The sequence below is a fragment of the Carassius carassius genome, chromosome 49 (genome assembly GCF_963082965.1).
Source record: "Carassius carassius chromosome 49, fCarCar2.1, whole genome shotgun sequence".
Classification (NCBI taxonomy): domain Eukaryota; kingdom Metazoa; phylum Chordata; class Actinopteri; order Cypriniformes; family Cyprinidae; genus Carassius; species Carassius carassius.
Window position 1 is genome coordinate 18,681,536 of NC_081803.1, and position 21,035 is coordinate 18,702,570.

Sequence of the window (21,035 nt, forward strand, 5' to 3'; positions counted from 1 at the left end):
TTAGCATTTCAAGGACTGAATCTTCTAAAATGGCATTTAATCAGTCTGCTCAATTGTGACATTTCAATTAAAATGAATTGTCTTTAATATAAAACAAGTTATATGAGAAGGCATGTAGAACCAGATTAAGGCTGTTGTTTAACAAAGCAAAACCTCGTTCGAGTTTAACAACAAACCCTTATTTCATTTGACCAATAGCCAATGGGTGTCAGTTAACGCACCCCCCACATCATCGCAGCCAATGAGAGACTCGCAAAAGGTTGTTGTTGTTGTTCTCCTCACATTCCTCAACAGACAGCAGACGTCGTTTTATGCCTGACTCTGTCACAGAACTCTGTAACTCTGTTCACATTTACTGTTTCCAGTGGCAACGGAGATTAATTACTCTAAATAATTATAAAATCCCACCATGCTCTCATAAAATCATTTATATGGATTGTTAAGGTATACATAAAAAGCATAGTTAATCAATAAATGAAGGACAAAATCGGCCTACAGCAGCAGCGACAAACGGATAAACCGTTCCCCGCCATATGGCCCGTTTAGTTCGGTTATAAAACAGTTCACTCACAGCATAAGATAATAAAAATGTAGGCTACATGAATAAGTCAAGTTGAAAGGTGAAGATGAAAAAGGAAAAAAAGTCAATAAATACAAGACATCAATGAATTTAAGAAGTTATATTTATTGCAATATAAAAACATTTAATTGAGTGCAACATCTCCTTATATATATATATATATATATATATATATATATATATATATATATATATATATATATATATATATATATATATATATATATATATATATATACACTTACCATATGATTAAGTGTCACAATCCATATTTATCTCAATTCTAAATAATAATAAAAAAACTAAAGTGAAATGTTACAAAAAATTGTCCATGGTGAGAAATGCAATTGAGAACCGTCGTCTGGATCTGTTGAGTGTTTCCTCAGATTTAATATGGAATATTAAAGTTGACGTAAAAAAAAAGGAATATTACAGGGAATTTACACAAGTTACTGTAAAAACCTTTTGTAGGCTAATTTAGATTTCAGACGTCTTCTAGTCTTCATCAAAAAATTAGATTAAATATACAAAATATCACACATGAAAGAGTGCCTCAAGAATGTCATTTTAAGAATGAAAAAGCTGACATAGGTTATGATTAATGGCGAAGCTGAACGTCGAAATTTGTCGAGGATCCACTCCAGCTGTCCCGAGCACAAATGGAGCTTTTCGTACACTTCTGCATATCGGGTAACAGACAAAGAGACTAGAAGATGATAACACTCTGTACTTCTATCCTCGCGTCAGAAACAGCTTGCGTTCGCAGGTTTGAAGATAAAGAGGATTTTCCTAATTAAACACAAGAGTGCCATAAAACGGCCTCATAACCCACTTCAGCCTTGAGCGGCTGCAAACGATGTAGTCTTCAGTCCTTTTTTTTCTGGAATGTTCGGACATCAGTCCTACTTTAGACTATGGCAGAGAGACAGAATCGTATTGATGTGCATGCAATAACAAGCGTGACTCCTAAAAGCGAAAGACAGATGGTACGTTTCCTTGCGCAACACCATTCTCTGGTTGATCAATTGAAAATGGCTTCGCGCACAAGGGGAAAGTGAAGAAGAAAAAAAACTACAAAATACAATGCTTGGGTTAGAAATATGACCGTTCTCTAAACATTTTAGAGTTGTTAAATACGTTAAATATACACAATTATAAAGTCATAAATTGTGCAAAACACGACAATCTGCATACCACATACCGGTATGTGTTGCAACAGTGTGGTTTATTCAGGAGAAGGTCTGAGAAACCTAAGTAGTGCGCAATCCTGCATGCATCACGTCAAATGTTCCTCTGAATGGCTGGCGTATAAACTGCACCGAACGTTCTCGAAAGGGGGACGAGAGAGCGCACAGAGGACTGGATATTCCCTTTGTTCTTGCTGATTGAAATGCCACACAGTGTTTGAGAGTCTCTCTCCGACCTTAAATGGTTAGGTTGGGTGCAGTGCAGTTATATCCAGAACCCATGGCAAGCGTCCAGACTCTCAGATTACTGCTGTGTGTTTATGTGCCACAGGGTTTCCAGCTCTTTGCGCAGCAGCGGCGTCGAGGGCGCGTTTTACACACGAGAGATATTACTGCGAGTTTAGTGCAATATCCTCTTTTTTCAAACGGCGAGCCCCTCCGACCACATCTAGTCAGTTTGTGTTTGCAATGATTGTCACGTACAAAGGCAGAATCATTTGAAAGAGCGACCGACAGCCTCGCCCATAAATGGCGCGGGCGGCAGCCTTTCTTCTCCACAATGATGTCCTTGTGAAGACGCCATGTTGAAAATGAGAACAACAGAGAAGCCATTAAACAGCAGGCTATTTCTGAGGTCGCATTGGACATGGGTCAGCAATGAGAGGTGTCTATAACAATGATTTTTTTTTACTTTTATCCGTTTATTTTTTGACAATTATAATAAATCACAATAGGAAAAACAATACTTATATTTATAAAAATGAATTTTAAAGATAAATATTTTATTATTAACTGTTAAACAATGACAGAATATTACCAATTAATTTTTTGTTTGTTTTTTTATCATAAAAGGTCGTATGAACTATACCTTCGGAAAGAAAAATCATTTTTTTCTGTCTTCTGAATGATGATGAGTGATGAATGGGCGAGTTAATCTCTCGTCATTCTGTCTTCAGGAAGAGAAAGAGAGGGATTGTTTGCATATTACAATATCTAAAAGTGCCTCAAGATTTCCAGCAGCTCTACTCGTTGGAGACTGCGCAGATAGCTGTGTTAAATGGTGAATTATGTCGAAAAACGACGGCTGAAACATGGTTATTGTCGTTTTCTTCCTTTTAGGCGTTGCAACCCAACCCCCTCTTTAAAGCCAGTGTTAAAGGATCCGAAGATGGGAATGAAAACGTCCCTGTTTCTTCATCGTTTAGGCCTGATAGAATTATTTCAACAAAATGTTAAGGTAAATATCTCTGTTAGTGTTTTAATAATTATGTATGTTTAGAGTCATATTTATACAATACCTCTAGCGTGAACTGTACACTATGACACTAATAGTGTTATGAAATTAAAGCGTGCCCTTGGCGCAAGGTCAGATATACAGCGAGTGTTCACTTGCTGAAAATACTAATTAACTTAAGGGATTTCCATTCCATTGTAAAATCAGGAATACATTATTCCCAATAGAAACGTCATGAAAGAAAAGGGAATTCCACATTTCTTTAAATATCATTTTACTTTTAAAAATGTTTTTTGATAATAGTAATGTAGTTTTTTTTTTTTTGAGGCGCAACAAGGATGAGCATTAAAACAACCACAAACCCCATCAATCATACCTGTGATTCAGCATTTTTGTAAAAGGCCAATCGTCCTTTTTCTCTATGGCCTGCTTTGTTTGCTGAAATTTGAGAAGCAATTAATTTAAATAGATAATTTAAAAAAGAACAGCATGCAACTGAATGTTCTGAAGACAAAGCTTTGCTGAAAACTAATGACACTTAGGGAGCACTAAAAATAAATACAAATTCAGCCAGTTTAAATAAAATGCCTGTTAAGTTAGCAATAATACATTTATTTTGCAGCTAAATAAGCAAAGACAATAAAGATAAACTTACTTATTGATTAATGCTTGGCCCTAAACAAGACAGGGGCTTAAAAGCAGTTGGTAATTTTCATGTTTTTTTCTCTCTTTCTCTTTTTACAGTCTAGTTAGTAGTAATATTATAATCAAATGCAAAATGTTTATTCAGTAGCATTTTACTAAAGAATAAAATGCTGTTATATGGGTGTGCCATGACCTAGTTTGCTGGGACAAAGATGGTTTCCAGGAAGAGGAAAAAAGTAAAAAAAAAAGTCAAAGGGATATCATCCAACATTTCATCTTCCTTCTTCTCAGATCCTGTAAACAGAAACACTGTATGTATTAAATAGTCCATAAAAGGCTGATGAAATCAAGATTTAGATCCCTTTAGGAACAAAGGAAACCCATTTTGGCCATTGAGTCCCAATGTAGGAGAAAATGGCTGCGCCTGCATTCAGCCTTCTTTCTGCTCTCTGTAGGAAGAACGGAAGGCTGTGCTTCTAATAGCTGAATCTACCGCGGTGCTTCAATCTGATTGGCTAGAGAGAGAGCTGCTGTTAACCAGCCAATTGCCCAAGCACCGCAGAATATCAAACAATGTTGGGAATGGTTGGAATTGAGAAATGTATCACAACTAGTATTAGTACATAACATTAGATGTTAAAACAAAAAAAAAAACTTTTTTTGTTTTGTTTATATAAGGTGGACCCTCGTGGAAGTTCATTTTACTGACACATTCTGAATGCAAGACTTAATTAAATATTCAGGAATAAATGTTTAAATTAAAACAAAAACGCAGATCGTTTCTAAACCAAATCATTTGGGCTTCCAGCGCGTGCCCCGATTCAGTTTTAACAACCTTCCCCAGCGTCGCTCCTCCATGTCCATCTTGTATTTAACGTCCATGTAAATCTATCGTGCAGATTCAACGCGTTCAAAACGTTGGTGTTTCTGTTCGAAATTCAAGATATGTTCACTTCCTGCTCGTTTACCGCAGATAACTCCATTCGTATGTGTTTTTGACGGTAAAACAAATTTTTTTTTTTGGGTAACAATTAAAAAGAATAAATCGAAAGCGCGTGTCGAATGTGCCGGAAGGTTCAGATAGTGGTGTATTGTGGGAGAGACAGAAACCCCAGACTAGAGGCACACAATATGTGTTGGCTCGCAAAAAAGAGGCAGTATCTTTAAAATCATGTAATGTGATCGGCGAAACGTTCAAGATCTAGCCGTTTTATATACAACTACTCGTTCGGACACAAGATGTCCAGACCTGGAGAAAGAAACAAACTAAATGAAGATCACGGTAAAAGACAGAGTTCAAGTAAGCTTTCTCTTTTTTTCTTCCTCTGTAATGTCTGTTTCGGGCACCGCTTCAAACCCCCCGTTTTCTACAACGTAACGTTACTGATTGTGTGCAGATGTCAACCTTTGCCATGTCAGGATTATGAAGCGTACTTTCTGTGTTTTTGTCATCTCTTCGTTAGGTTTGGCGAACGGAATGGAGAACAGCCATCCTATCTGCAGCTCGGGAGAGAAACGAAGTCATTGGAGAAGTTACAAGTTGATTATTGACCCAGCGTTGAAAAAGGGATCGCACAAACTGTATCGCTACGATGGACAGACCTTCAGCGTGCCGGTGAGCGAACCGAGCCGTTACAACGGCCAGAACCGGACACATCGACCCGCGAAGTGAATGGATGTTACGTTAACACACTCGCGTTGTAAACACCTGACACAGCACATCAAAGAGTTACACCGTTGCCAAACTTTCACGACTGACCACTCGTTTGAAAGCTAAACTACTGAGAGACGAGCTCTCGTTGTACCGCGCCGGTTCTGGTGACAGTAGTGACATGCCGGGTTTGAGAGTGCTGTCTGTGAATACACTTCCACGTGTAAAGTGTTTATAAAAGTGCTTGTTTTGTTTGCAGAACCCCGGAATGCCACCCGTGGACATCGTCCGAGACCCGAGAATCGGTCGTCTGTGGACAAAGTACAAGGAGACTGATCTCCCGGTTCCTAAATTTAAGGTAGTTCAGTCACACCCCCTTGACACATGTTTGTATTTTTTTAAGTAAAGTTATGCAAACTTCAGGACGTTTGACGTTCACACAACGCTTCATATGCATCTAACGTATTGTTTGCTTTAGAATTTAAGAAACAAGTGATTTTACGTTCTGTTTTCAGTTGTACTAGAGACACGTGCAAACAGGGCAGCAGATAACGGTTGGTCCGTTTTGAAGTTAACCAAACAAACGTTCTTTTTTTTTTAAAGCAACGGTTTTCTTTTCCTCAGATCGATGAGTGTTACATCGGTCGCGTGCCTCCAAAGGAGGTCACTTTCGCCAAGCTCAACGACAATGTCAGAGAAGGATTCCTCACCGACATGTGCAAGAAGTTCGGCGAAATCGAGGAGGTGGAAATCCTGTACAATCCGAAGAACAAGAAACATCTCGGAATTGCTAAAGTTGTTTTCGGGAGCGTCAAGGCGGCGAAGGATGCTGTGCAGAACTTGCACAACACGTCTGTCATGGGCAACATCATCCACGTGGAGCTGGACCCTAAAGGTAAGGATGCATTATGTGTTCAAATACTAAACTTGACATTTATAGCTTTAATATTATCAAAGGAATGTCGTCTGACCGAGTTACACTAAAATACTGCATGTGTTTGTATATTTGAATAGATTGTTTGTGACATGAAGTCACGTGCGAAAATTTACATTGGGTGCTTGGTAACCACTAAACGTCAAATCAGCAGATGAGGGATTAACTGATGTGTTTGCTTTGACGTTTTCCGTGAAACGGAAGAATTTTAACTATTAGTTAGATATTTAGCTATAGTTCGAAGCAAAATTGTAGTAAAAAAAAAGTATTGAGATAAAAAATTTACTAAACAACTAAAGCGTAATTGTTGTACAAATTAAAATACTGGTAATGTTAAACCCTACATTTAGAATATTTACTGAAGGACAATCACACTAAACCGTCGTTAACCTTGTAAAAGTGAGATCCTGAAGGCAGGATGACAGCTGTAGTGGGTCTCCCCTCTCTTAAAGAGACAGTACCGTTTCATCTATTATTGTCATTGACTTGAATACCAAGTGCATGCATTTCATGCATTATACTGTCATTTTCTTATTTGATGTGTTTATATAGAGGATTTTTATGTATATAATATTATATATATATATAGATGTTAAAATAAATTTCACAATTTTAACATACAAAATGTAACATTTTACAGACTTGGTACTTTATTTTCATTTGAGATTACTTTCCAATAGTATTTTGGCTATTATATTTCTATTAATACTGACACAGATTATTTTTTCAGTTATGTTTTTGTGGCAACAAAATGACTCTTTGTTATTGTATTCTTGCATAATTGACACACTATTTTTCTGTTTGACACTGCAAAGCTGCTTTGACACAATCAGTATTGTATTAAGTGCTATACAAATAAAAGTGCCTTGACAACTGAAAATGTAACCAATTGAAATGTACAATTTATGTTGGACAATATAAAACATTTCTTTCTATCTTTCTTGGATTGTAATGCAACAAATATATATAATATGAGTACTTCGTTCAAATGTTGCCCACACTGTGTTTCATTAATCATGTTCCATCATCATCCATCTGTTCAGGTGAAAATCGCCAAAGGTACTTCCAGCGTCTGATCAATGGAAGTTATACTCCGCTCACTCTTCCAGTGGGTGGTGAAGAGGCCTGTGAAGTTTCTCCACGCAGCTTGGCTGAAGCCCTGCTGGTAAAAACTAAACCAGATTATGCCATTAAATGTGACATTAATTAAAGAAAGAATCAGAACGCTTAAGATTGTACTACAAAACAAAAAGTTAAAGACAGATTTTTTTTACAGCTGCATGAAGAGAGCCATTATCAAAGTAGCTTTGTGTAGCTGGGTTCATTTTATCATATTGGTTTGTTCAGACTGGTTCAAAAACAATTAAATGATTCAGAACAAAAACAAAAGTGTGTATATATATTTTTTATATATTTATTTATTTATTACTACAAATGCTCATGTTATGTATTTCTGAACACCATAGTTTATTACTCTGTATGACAAATTGATGATTTACAATTTAAATTGATTTAAGATGAAATGTAGTTTTTCCTCATCTGTTGAATAGAGGGAAACTCTGCACATAAAACAGTTACTGTACTTTTTAATTTTTGTATTTATTCAATAACTTGGAGATTAATAATATTGTAATGTGGAGTATTTAGATTTTTTTTTTATCATGACAAGTCAATACATTTAAATGTCTGAATCTATTAGTTAACACGTAATTTTAGTGCAAAAGGTATTTTACATCAACACACTGTATAACATGCTGTCTCCAGCAGAAACATCTTTATCTCTAATCCAGTTTATCAGTTCAGCAGGTGGTTAAATGGACACAGACTGAAATGCACATAATAACTGCTACTAGCAGAGAGCTGCACGCTATTTCAACATGCACTTTGAACGGTCCTCTCAGTTATGGCCATTATCACACATTGAAGCCTTTTGAAAACAATGCATTTAAGTTGGTTGTGATTTTGTGTCCACAGCCCTTGCGAAGACTGTCCGAAGGCAGTTCTTCTGCAGTCGGAGGCACGGCTACACCGGGCGGCACCAACACACCCATATCCCTGGATACAGCCTACTCCAGCCTAAGGCAGGATACGCCCCAGTCCCAGGGTACCCCGCACACCCCGCGGCCATCAGGCACCCCGTTCTCTCAGGACTCCAGCTACTCCAGCAGGCAAGGCACTCCGGCATTCCAGTCGAACCGTGCTGAATCCTCTGGAGGCTACAAGTCGAGACGGCATGAAACTAAATTCCAGGATGCCTACAACCGAAGACCGGAGAGGCATTATGTCCACGGTACAGTAGGAGGGGTGCATCGTGGTAACGCAGAGCAACCGCCCAGTTTTAAGCAACATCAGCCCCCCGAGCCGCCGTCACCTGCTTTTGCACACACGCCGCCGCCACCAGCAAGTGGAAATTTCAAGAATGCTTTCTCTCCTTATCAACACCCAATTCCCCCAGTGTACCCTCACACAGAGCCTTCCTTCCACCAGCCTGTACAACGGGAAGTGGATTATAGGAGACCGCCTCAAGCCCCGCCTCCCCCGAGTACTGACTTCATGCCTGTCAGAGATGGGCCTGTAACACCGCCAATCCCCGAGCCGCAACCCCCTGCACCAGAATCCCAACCAGCCACACCTCCCCCCACCACACCGGAGCTCTGCCCGTCACTGGGCACCCCGACCCAGGACTCTGAGCGCAACAGCTTGGACTCGCGCATAGAAATGCTTCTTAAGCCCTTCCTGAATGAACGTGGAGACTCTGATGCTGAGGTGCGCATGGACGGGAGTCCGATTTCTTCATCATCCTCTCAGCTCTCCCCCATTCCACCCCAGCGGCCCTCACGCCCTTCTAGCACCGGCCTGGAGGACATCAGCCCAACGCCACTTCCTGATTCGGACGATGATGAACCTATTCTTGGTACTGCTTCCCTGTTGGCAAATTCTAGGGCTATGTCGCCCTTCATGCACAGTAAAAGTGGGGCAGGAGAACCACGGACACCCATCGACACAATGGACACGGTAAGACCTGAGATATGATCTCTCTTTCCTGAACTTTACTGTCAAGTCACATTTATTTATATAATGTATGGGTGGGCGATATGGCAAAAATATCATATAAGAATTTTTTTTATTTTATTTTTTTATTTTTATATCACGATTTGATCATGATTTTTTGTCATGTTGGTTGACTTTCATAGTATTTTTCCTACTATCAAATTTAATTGGGACCAGCAACTGTTTGGTGACTCACGTTTTTCAATATATCTTCTTTTGAATTCAGCACAATAAAGAAATAAATAAAGTTTTGGCACAACATTGGAGTGAGTAAATAATGACAGAAATAAAATTTTAGGGTAAACCGTTCCTTTAATGACAGTCAGCAACATGTTTAGTACTGTCCCTGCACTTATCTAATATACAGACACGTATAAGATTTTCTGTTCACTTTCATTTTAGACATAACCAAGTTAGTCTATGTATAAACATTGTTTGTTTTGACAGTATTAGCACAAAAGCTAACTTAGTCCAATAAACAGGAGCTGTCTGACATGGTTTTTAGTGCGCTTGCTTCGGCTGTACCCCCTCAAAAGAGGGCACGTCAGAATAGCGTTTGAATTAAATGTTAAACGGCTCTAAAGCATATGCAAATAATGTACTCTATCTGAATTAACACTGATGTGAATGTTTGTCGCATTGTACAGTATCTTGAGACGGAGGCGCTAGAACTGCAGGTGATAGAATATGCACTATAGCACATTCCTACAATATTTCTTCAAAAGCAGATCATGGAGAAATTTTTTATCATCCACGATCAAAAAGTTTCATATCACACACCCCTAATATAGTGCTTTATAAAATACAGATTGTTTCAAAAGAAGCTCCAGAATAATCAAACTGAAAGCGTATAAATGTTTTTGAATTATTAATTCAGTTTATTCAGATGGAATGAACTGATTCGTAGGCCTCAATGATTCAGCTATTCAGTTTCTGTAATTAATTAATATATTTATGAAGCAAAATGTTCTGCTTACTTGTTCAATGAAATGCAGCTATGTTTTTGAGTTGTGCCAGATTGCAAAAATAAATAATGTTGTCTGATACTTTACTATAGTATTTATAAATACAGGCACTTTTTTTTTAATCTCTAAATTGCTTTATTGTTGTTTGCTACTATTGGCTATTAGTTCATAGTGTGTCTAACTACTCAGAGGCTTCTGATGTGGTATTAAATATGATATTATGAGTTGTATGGAGGGTTTCAGGACCCAGGAGAAATGTAAGCGGCAACTGCACTCATCTTCCTTTAAGGAGGCTCTTTCCCTTTTGTTTCACATTTCAGCAGTAGATGAAATTGTGCGATCTCGCTGCCGAAACAACATGTTTTTGTATTTTTTCCCCACTTCAGAATCTCCAAGCATGTTTTTTTTTTGTTTTGTTTTTTGTTTTTTTGTTTTTTGTTTTGTTTTTTTTAGATCTCTGTATGCTGTGTGGGGCTTGTTTAAACCCATAGGTTTAGCCAGGAGACTTCTTGGCATCACTGGTCATTTCCTTGTGTGCTTGAGATTTTGCAACTCCGCTGTCTATAACATTTCAGCAGCATGTTGAAAAGCCTGGTACAGTTCAAGTGCTACATGTTAATCCGTACAAAATAGGCTAAGCATTGCATTCCATAGATAATCCTAGAATATTGGGTGTCTGCAGTAAGGACATAAGTGTTCAGTGCATAGTAAGGCTCTCTCTTGTAAATTAATTTGTTTGCATTGTTTGCAGTCCCCAGCTCTGTATGGCAAACCCAATGAAATCTTATCCTACTGTGGATGGCGCTTATGTGCAACACACTTTCACTTCCTCTTACCGTAGTTTAAGACGAGAAAAAATAAACAGCCGTTAGCTCACTTTTGTGCTTTACTTCCTGCTTGAAAGCTGGACCATCAGGAAAGGGCTGTTCTTATTGAATCTCCAAAACCATAATTCAGCAAGAGCTGTGCCATATGTGAAAGTGTTCGGGTTCCTACATTCAAGCTACTTACAATGATTGTTTCAAGAGAATATTATTACTGTGTTAGGATTAGTGATTTAAGGAGACTAAAAATGTAATTTTGATGCATAACTAGTCCTGTATCATTTGTGTTGTGAACAAGTCATGCAGTTTGAGAAGAGGTATGATAATACTTTTCTAGGTGATCTGATTTACAATTTTCATTGGAAAACAAACATCTTAAGTAGTGGTACTTTTGCTTTATTAAAAAAAAACAAAAAAAAAACTTTTGTTTGTTTGTCACATTGTTGTAATTATTACAGTTGATAAATTACTGAAATAAAGCTGAAGTAAATAACAATTTTTAATATTAGATGACAAACCTAAACTTAAAATAACATAACACAAATGTTTTTTTTTTTACAAAAACTAAAACTGAAATCATTAAAGATAAAATAAAATTATATTGAAATAAATAAAAAGCATTTATCAAAATGACCAAAACTAAAAATGTAAAAAATAAACTGAAAATATAAAAATAAAAAATAAAAATATAAAAAATAAAAATTCAAAACATGAATAAATATGTAAATAATACTAAAATAACACTTACTTATAAGTGGATTTATCAAGGACTCAATATTATGCTCACTAAGAGCAATAGAACTTCATTAGAACTTTGTCTAGATCAAGTTAAAAAGGGGGGGGAAATTAAATTGATCTGTTCGTAGTTGCACAAGGCCAGAGGCAATACAGGCCAATAGATAGTGTTTATACTCTAATGCAACAGATGTTGGCAAATGTATTAATTCATTTATTTATTTATTTTACACAGGGCCATCAGTCATCAGGTGAAGACATGGAGATTTCCGATGATGAGATGCCTGGCACACCGAATGCTAGTGGGGATTGTGAAAGCATTGTGGTCAACTCTGCGATGTCTCCAATGCAGACCATTCCCATGCCCCCGCCAGGGTTTCCCCCACTGCCTCCTCCACAGGCTGGCTTCCCACTGCAGCTGCCTCCTCTTCCAACCGTACCACACCTGGCTGGCCCACCTGGCGTGGTCCCCCATCCGATGCTACACCCGATGCACCCTTATCCCCCTGGCATGATGCCCATTATGCAGATGGACCTGATGAGCTCCTTAACACAGTGGGGAAGCGTTCACATGTCCTTCCAGATGCAGACTCAGATGTTAAGTCGCATGGCGCAAAGCCAGCGGCCATACCTTTACCCTCAATTCATCAGCGGGGCTGCTGCAAGCGCCAGCGCTGCTGCCGCCGTGCAGTTTGGAGGCCCGTATCCACCTTTGTCTATGGTTGGTGCGCCTGCAAGCACTGTGGGTCAGGAGCAGCCCTGGCACCTAACCAACATGCCCAAGTTCAACCCTGCTGTTCCCCCTCCAGGCTATGAGCCCCAAAAGGAAGATCCACACAAAGCCACTGTGGATGCAGTGCTTACGCTTATTGTCAAGGAGCTGAAGTCCATTATGAAAAGAGATCTCAACCGCAAGATGGTGGAGGTGGTGGCCTTCAGGGCGTTTGATGAGTGGTGGGACAAACAGGAGCGTTCGGCTAAGGTAAGTGACATTCTACAAACTCAGGCGTGTTTTAAATGTTACATGATACTTGTTGCTGAATATGTAAATAGTTCTTGAAATAAATTATAACAAATGCAGTAAATTTGCTTTTCAAGCTCTTTAAGTCATGCCAGATAGAAAATCAGTGTCAAGTCATAAATATAATTTCCCTTTAAATGGCTTCTTGTTCAGTTCAAATAGAGTACATCATGGTACATTCATCCTAAATGATTCTGAATTGCACTGACATAATGCAAAATGAAATGCGTCAAACCCAACTCTGGCTGAAAAATGTTATTAATGTCATGTCTGTGTTTGATCAAAACAGTTTAAGCTTTCAATAATAATGCATTAATAATGGTTGTATCAAGTTAATATAATAATATTACATTTCCTAAAACCATCTTAAAATAATCCCTAACTTATGTTATCTTGCTCTTAATCAAATGTTAGCTGATTCCATACCTGTATTTTCCAAAGAGTTTTGAAACAATTTGAAACCTCAGTTTATTAACCTGAGGTCATGTAATTATACTAACAGAATTATTTGTTGTTGTCATGTTTCTGCACCTGCAGGCTACGCTTACACCTGTGAAGACAGGTGAGGGCAAAGATGACGAAAAAGAACGGGCCAAACCCAAAGAGACTATATCCTCTAGCTTACTGGAAAACTGGAACAAGGTTGAGGGTATGGGATTTGAGGGAATGGGTCTCGGCATAGGCCTGCATGGTGCCATCCGGTTACCATCCTTCAAGGTACCAAACTATCACCAGGTGTATTTGTTAGTTTGCTGTTATAATTTTAAAGTTGCTCATTATCAATTGCTACTCATTTGTTTGCAGGTTAAGAGGAAACAGCCTCCTGAGCCAACATCTTCCACTGACAATAAGAGGGTGCGACCATCCACACCTGTCGATGATGAGCTGGAAGATGAAGGTGTGTGCTTGACATACTTGCTCAGTTTATCAGATTTCTGATCTTTAAACCAAAACATGGACCACTTACTCAAACTGAAAAACTGTTGGCTTTAAAGTGACAATGCTTTACACGGTCTCATGCCATTTCTGTAAACTAACTTGGTAAGGTCGGTTCTCAGAATCAGAAAGAACAGATCTTCACACAGACGGATCCAGAACGGATGGCGGTGGTTCTTCTGCAAAGCGAAGGCCAGCCAGACCTCTGGAGCTGGACAGCGAAGGCGAAGAGGAGGAGGAAACTTCTGGCAAAGAGGAGTCATCACCTTCAGATCATGAAGAGGAGCCAGCGGAAGATGCCTCTGAGAGGTTGTCCTCTGGCATGGTGAGCACCAGTTCACAGTATTTCTTAGCAAACCTTAATCAAGTGTAGGTATTAGGCTTTATGTACAATTTACTATATATGTGCTATGTACTTATTTGAGCCTAATGTAAACATGCCTTCTTAGGTTATGGAGGATGGGGAAGATGATGAAAAGAAGAGCGAATCAGACTCCAGTGAGAGTGAATCATCTGACTCATCAGATGATGGTAATGAGTTTAATGGCTTGAGGTTGATAAATATTGTGCTCTTGTGGTCGCTGTAATTGGTGTGAGGTAATGACCTTCACTACACCCCCCCCCCCCCCCCCCAGAATCTTCTAGCTTATCCTCCTCCTCCAAATCTGGTTCTGGTTCCTCTGGGAGTGAGAGCTCATCCGACTACGAATCAAGTTCAGGGGAGGAAGAGGAGGAAGAAGAAGAACAGGTAGAGGGAATAGAGGATGAAGATGAAGCCGATGCACAAACCTCATCGTCGTCCTCATCTTCCACATCCTCATCTTCTGAAGAGGAGGCTGCTGACGTAAAAGCTCCCAGTACCCCCACAGGACCACCACGAGAAGAGGAACCAAATGAGTTGGGCAGGCTGGAAGCATTAGATGTGCCAGAGATCGATCACAAGCATACTGCGGTGAGCTCAATCAAGTCTGGAGTTGAAGACGTGTGGCCCCCATCACCCAAAGGATTGCCAGGTCAGTGTCCTGACTGTATTTTTTAGCCTGATGTTCCTGTGGCAGTTGAGTACTCTGTGTTGAAGTCTGATCATAATTGGTTGTCATCTCTTTTCAGCCGATAAACCCGACGTAGATTTGGCCGTCAGTATTCCATTGTCCAAAGCTGAAGCCACCCTGGAGGATGTCGGTAGCTTGCGACCAGCCACTCCAACAGGTTCGTTTGCAGACAGTGATCTGGACTCCCAACCAAAGATCCCTGTAGAAGACTTTCCCCGTACCCCTGGGCGGGTTGGCCCAGTTTCTCTAGAATCAGAAGCTGCAATCCATCTTTCTCTTCCTACGCCCTCAATGCACCTTACATTTCCCTCCAGTCATGCTCTTGAAGCTCGATCCTTTCTGCCGCCTCCTGAAGCTTTGCCGGATATGCCTGTCCGTGGGCGGTTGCCTACGGAAGAGGACATCCCACGCACACCGGGGAGAGATCTTATGGACAGATCCCGGGGTTTGGGCAAGTCTCAAAGCACTGATACAGTTCCAGTCACACCAGGTAGCGACACGCCACTAACAGGTAACAGCTTGAGCTCGCCGCATATTCCCGGCAGCCCTTTCTCTTACCCTGCTCAATCCCCTGTCCTCAGCGCTGGTATCCCTCGGACTCCGGGTAGAGACCTTACTTTCGCCCCAGCCTTCCCTGACTCTGCTGCTTTATCTGCAGGCCTTCCCATTCACAGGAAGGCCTCGTCGGAGAGCTTGGAGGAGAAGTCTCTCTTTAAAGAACCTCTACTTAGCGCCTCTCCTCAGGCCAGCCTACCTAACAATGCAGTTTCTTCCCCATTCCCTGGTCCTCCCCTTCCTGCTGCTTCACTTCAGGAGCCACCTCTGCCTCTCCAAGGCTCCTCTCCCACTTCTGTAGAGACTTCCTCTTCTGCTGCTCCAAAAGACCTACCTGTTCCTGTGCCCTTAGATACTACACCAAGCAAGAGGAAACTAGGACGCCTCAAGTCTAAAAAGGGACCTGTGACCACGCCTTCAGATTCTGAAGAGCCTCCAGCTCCAATGGTGGCCTCTTTACCTCCAGATCTACCAGTAAACAACCTGTACCCAGAACACCCTTCAGAGACCTTCAAAAGAGAAGATGGTGACTCCAGAGCCTTGGAAGAAGAGAATAATCAAACCCAGACAGTCATACCTGAGGTAGAAGACAGGTTGCTTTATGTCGAGGAACCTATTCAGAAGACGCGCCGACAGAGACGGGGCTGGCAAGAGTTGTTGTTGTCCATGCACTCCCCCGTGTCATCACCGGCCCACCCCAGCTTCCTACCCCGCTCAGAATTTGAGGAGATGACCATCTTATATGACATCTGGAATGATGGCATTGATGAGGAGGACATCTCCTACCTTAAGATAACTTATGACAAGATGCTGCAGCAGGACAATGGCAACGACTGGCTCAATGACACCCTCTGGGTCCACCATCCTCATATCCTTTACTGCTACAATGTTAAGGTGCAGTCACAAGTGAAATTTAGCAAACAAGAGAGATCCATTGTTTTATCAATGGCAATGACTTTTTAAGTGTAAAATCCTGTTCAAGTGGCCATTGGTAACATCTGTGACCCTAATGGCAACAAATGGAATTACATTTGAATAAACAATGGAAAAGTCATTTCGTTCCTTTTTCAGTTTAGTTTGGTGCCGCTAGGGCTCCTTGTGGCTACAAATGGAATGGCGTAATTGAATTGCAGTTCTTCGGTTGATGTTGAAAAATGTGATTTTTCTACAACTCGAATAGTACACCAGTGTTCACATTTTTTAAACTGTCTCACTCGTTGACTATTGTGATAAATATTTTTTTACATCCACTAAAATTAATTGCTAGTATTTGCAGACCTGTAATGTGGAAACGTATCTGTGCATGTAAAGAAAGCTGTATTTACTTGACTCCTCTGAACCTACCAACATGGGCAGCACATCAGGGCTGAAAAAGAAGCGGAAAGAGGATGGTATACGCGACCATGTCACCGGCTGTGCCCGCAGCGAGGGCTACTACAAAATCGACAAGAAAGACAAAATGAAGTACTTGAAAAGCTCACACCTGCAGTCCGAAGAGCCTGATGTGGACACTCAGGTGGGCCACAGTGATAAAATACTGGAGTTTACTCACAATCAATACTTCATTAAGCTGGTTTGCTGAAGGTCTTGATCTTGATTGTGTTTTTGTGTGATTTCTCACAGGGGAAGAGTATTCCAGCACAGCCCCAAGTGTCCACTAGGGCAGGTTCAGAGCGGCGGTCTGAACAGCGCCGCCTGCTGTCATCCTTCAGCTGCGACAGTGACCTCCTCAAGTTCAACCAGCTCAAGGTAGGACAAGCAAAACCCAGCTATTCATGTCTTTCATAACCTACAAAACATCACCGTTCAAAATATGAGCCAAGTCCAAATCTAATGAGTCACAACTTATCCACAGTTCCGTAAAAAGAAAATCCGGTTCTGTAAAAGTCACATTCATGATTGGGGATTGTTCGCCATGGAACCTATTGCTGCTGATGAGATGGTTATCGAATATGTTGGCCAGAATATCCGACAGGTGAGCATGAAGCTAACCAAACTTTCAGCATCACTGCTTTTTGTCCGGTCTGTTCTTAATTTCCTCGTCTCTTTGAAGGTTATCGCAGACATGCGAGAGAAGCGCTATGAGGAAAAGGGCATCGGCAGTAGCTACATGTTCCGTGTGGATCACGATACCATTATAGATGCAACCAAATGTGGCAACTTTGCTCGCTTCATCAATCACAGTTGCAATGTGAGTTTGCTTGTACGTTTTTTTGACAAAAGGTTATTTTGATGCCAAAAATCATATTAATGGTGTCCTACTTTGTGTTTCCCAGCCAAACTGTTATGCCAAGGTCATCACTGTGGAGTCACAGAAAAAGATCGTCATCTACTCCCGGCAGCCAATAAATGTTAACGAGGAGATCACCTACGACTACAAGTTCCCCATCGAGGACGATAAGATACCGTGCCTCTGTGGTGCAGAAAACTGCAGGGGAACCTTAAACTAACCCCAACATATAGGTGAGAACTTTTTTAAAAACATGCACTGCCCAACAACAAGCCCAGGCGCCCCATCTTCTGGAGCTACAGAGGAAATAGTGGGTGAAATACAACACATCCACTGGATAAATCGTGCAGCTAAGTGTCTGGGACTTCTTTTTTTACTTTTTCAAGATTGTTTACAAATTACAGGTGCTCTTTCAAGCATAAAAAATAAGTTTTCTGCCACTCTTCCATTGACCTTTTTGGAAATGGACTTATTTTTTCCCCCAAAATGTTTGGGCACTGACTTTGTTGTTTGCCCATTTGGCACAGTTTGTCTTTGTCGTGGAGCTCCTGCTCCTCGTCAGTCCCCTTTTCTTCTGCAGTTTGGTTATGGAGAGACCTCCTCGTCCCTGAACTTGGACCCCAAACACTTTAAGCTGCTCGCGTCTGGTCCACAGGCACAAAATTCAGCTTTAAAAAAGCTCCTATCACGTTTTTTTCTCCTTGTTCTCCTAGCCCAACTTGCATGAAGTTGGACTTCACTGTATCGTGCCCTCAAGGTTTAGCATTCATTGTGACACTAACCATTGTTGGGGGAATTGGGTAAATTGTCTTTAGTTTAAAGAACATTCAACAAAAGCACACCTGTGCCGGCCACAAAACAAATCAGAAGAAAAGGTCCACAGCTCAGTCAAATTTACACAAAGCGAAACGCTCCTACGATATTTCAGCCAGCGCTGCACCTATGTGGCAGGTTACTGACTGGACCTTTTTAATGGATAAAAGCAAATCATACAATACACTACACTTTATTCTTTCATTTATTCTAGCCATTTTTAGTCATCTCTGTGATCTTTGGATTTGAGCATGTCTGCTGCCCTCTAGCTTTTGTAAGATGCAAAGACAGAAAGCTGCTTGTCTTCAATCAGATTCCACTTTAAAGCTGTACAGCTTAGTATTAACTCTGTGTTTGTCATGTCAGCTCACTATTTTAGCAGATAAACATGCAGAGGTCCAATTGGGTTCATGCATATTCAGGCACTAGTGCTGAATTTTCTATTATGGAGCGAATCTCATCATGATGCTGCTATTCTGCTAACGTATGTTCCTAATTTTCTCCACCAGTTCACTTTAAGATGGTGAAATCCACCTGCACTGGTTTCAGCATGGGTTTTCATGGTATTTGGAGTTCTCTGTGAGTGCTGTAACTGGCGCACAGCACTGATGCTTTACAAAAGGGTTGCCCTGACACCAATTCAACGAATAAATCTAGTCTAAGTACATGCACCGATGTTTAGGATCAGACCCTGGAGTATTAAGTCCGTCGACCTGAAACCGTCAGCAGTGGACCCAGAAAAATCAAGTACAGAGTTGAATAGAGTGCCAAATGTGTACTTTAATGTGTCACGGCTCTAAAGGCAAACCTTCTTCCATTTTTCTCCTCCTTCGTGTGTGTGTGTGTGTGTGTGTGTGTGTTTTTACAAACGATCTAAGTTCACTGGTACTTCGAGCGACCCGCTTGGGGTCTTTCTGCATTTTGCTCAGTATTTAACCATCAAAAAGTTTGAAAAACAATTACAGCCTCATTCAGCCAAATTTCCCTTTGAAAGCGGAAGACTTTCTGATCTGCAAGGCAACATGGTCACTGTGCTTTTCTTTGTGATTTGGTTATGTTAATAAATGCACTAGAGGCTTCTAACCTCCCATCAGGCCAAATGGCTCTCACAAGAACAAGCTATGAAACGTGTCCTTTTACATTAGTTCACTCACAGGGTAAGGTCTCCCCTTTTTTGTTATTTTTCTTTTTAAATGTGTTTATATTGTACAGGAAAATAATGGTTTGTATTGAGGAATGAGGCTTTTTTTATCATGATGGGGAGTGATGATGCATCGTTCTGCTTTTATGAGCGACAAATGGAGTATTTAAAATGAATATTTTTCAGGGATCATTATATGAAAAAAGGGGTTGAATAGCTAATTTAAAGAAAATGATGCATCTTGTACATAAAACAGATTTGTACTTCCTTTGGAAAGATTGTTTCTTGTAGAAACGTCTTTTTCTGCCCATTTTCCTTTGGATTCTTATGTGTAAAAACTGTGAATATATAAATATAAATATATATATTTTTGTTCCTGAGGATTTGCTACAGCGTCACAGCTCAGAAAGGTCTATCTGACAGTGAGTACAGAGAGCTGGTGGCAGTATTTTCAGCTTGTGTCAAGCTTTATTTTTTATTTTTGGTTGTAAATTCTATGAAAATCTGTTTGCAGTGTGGGGGAAAAGCATTATCATTCAGAAATGGCAAGGGAGATAGGTAAAATTTGACATTTTTCTCCCTGTCTATTTATTATACCACAAATGTTTGGAGAAAGATCATGGAAAAATTAAAGGATTTTTTTTTCAACCGCCTTGTTGTGGAACTAATCTTTTCATCATGACTCACATTTATGCAAAGTTTATAATTCTGGATGTTTTATCTGGGTGAGTTTCTGTGTACAGAGTTCGAAAGTGAGTTTAATAACGATTAATAACTGAACATATTTGAGTCAGTAGGAGGTCCAAAGCACACTGGGGTCTCACAATCTGCCTTTCATATTGCCTTGCGTAACTCGTAGCTCTATTCATAGGTTTACTCTTTACTGTTAGTAAAGACTCGGCTATTGTTTGTAATGTATTTATTTATAGATTTATTTTGACGCGCGTTGGACTTAGCCATTTAATTTAACATTTAATGATTCTTGTTAAATTACATTTTATATATTGTTACCAATTAAGCTAAAGAACTATCATTTATAGGCAAGTAGTCGTTGATGAGGTCCACTTCAGAACGTTAGGCTGAAATAGTGACCGCTCTGTCAGCTAACAGCAGAGAATGACCTCACTGGCCAGATTAGCAAACCTAACCTAACCTCTAGCTCCCTGAAAGAGACGGACACAAGCAAGGGCTCTTTGTGTGAGTGAGCAGTGCCCCCAGTGTCAGTAACAGGACGTGAAAGGTAAGAGCACTACAATAAAACTCGTGTTTTTGAGCTAGTCAAAACCAACAAAACACACCGATAACAATTTCATTTCAACATTTTATCATTTGTAAAAGAGCACTTTGCGCTTGAGTCAAACTATTGCTTGCTCTGCTATTGTATATACATCAAATAGTTTGTCTCCTGAGGTACGTTTGTATTTTTCACATAACGTATTCATTGGTTTATCTATATAGGTGTGCATAGTTTAAGGTCACAA

The 21,035-nt window shown here is 40.1% G+C and overlaps 1 protein-coding gene and 1 long non-coding RNA gene across 3 annotated transcripts; one reads left to right on the forward strand and one right to left on the reverse strand.

The window, feature by feature from the left end:
- Window positions 1–2,132: 2,132 nt before the first annotated feature.
- On the forward strand, window positions 2,133–20,202 carry LOC132132141 (histone-lysine N-methyltransferase SETD1B-A-like). Of its 2 annotated transcripts, XM_059544435.1 has the most exons (20): window positions 2,133–2,431; window positions 2,887–3,004; window positions 5,110–5,261; window positions 5,557–5,655; window positions 5,922–6,192; window positions 7,275–7,396; window positions 8,206–9,246; window positions 12,042–12,788; window positions 13,365–13,544; window positions 13,632–13,725; window positions 13,886–14,088; window positions 14,213–14,294; window positions 14,399–14,776; window positions 14,874–16,237; window positions 16,710–16,886; window positions 16,994–17,119; window positions 17,226–17,345; window positions 17,424–17,561; window positions 17,647–19,261; window positions 19,292–20,202. In XM_059544435.1, the coding sequence occupies exons 3-19, from the start codon at window positions 5,124–5,126 to the stop codon at window positions 17,818–17,820; spliced, it is 5,454 nt and encodes a 1,817-aa protein (XP_059400418.1). In that variant the 5' UTR covers window positions 2,133–2,431; window positions 2,887–3,004; window positions 5,110–5,123; the 3' UTR covers window positions 17,821–19,261; window positions 19,292–20,202. The 2 variants fall into 2 exon arrangements, with proteins under 2 accessions (XP_059400418.1, XP_059400417.1); XM_059544434.1 differs by lacking the exons at window positions 2,133–2,431; window positions 2,887–3,004 and adding an exon at window positions 4,736–4,946.
- LOC132132143 (uncharacterized) lies at window positions 2,872–4,313 on the reverse strand. Its single transcript, XR_009429013.1, has 2 exons — window positions 3,657–4,313; window positions 2,872–3,439 (listed from the first exon to the last, which is right to left on the reverse strand). It is a non-coding gene; the product is annotated as an uncharacterized LOC132132143 (long non-coding RNA).
- Window positions 20,203–21,035: the final 833 nt, after the last annotated feature.

What these genes read in the sequence shown, in the direction of transcription:
- LOC132132141 (XM_059544434.1), top strand. Translation starts at nt 4,886, where the DNA reads ATGTCCAGACCTGGAGAAAGAAACAAACTAAATGAAGATCACGGTAAA. An exon ending in CGTGGAGCTGGACCCTAAAG is followed by an intron (nt 6,193 to 7,274) that starts GTAAGGATGCAT and finishes CCATCTGTTCAG; the next exon opens with GTGAAAATCGCCAAAGGTAC. An exon ending in TCAAGTTCAACCAGCTCAAG is followed by an intron (nt 17,120 to 17,225) that starts GTAGGACAAGCA and finishes ACTTATCCACAG; the next exon opens with TTCCGTAAAAAGAAAATCCG.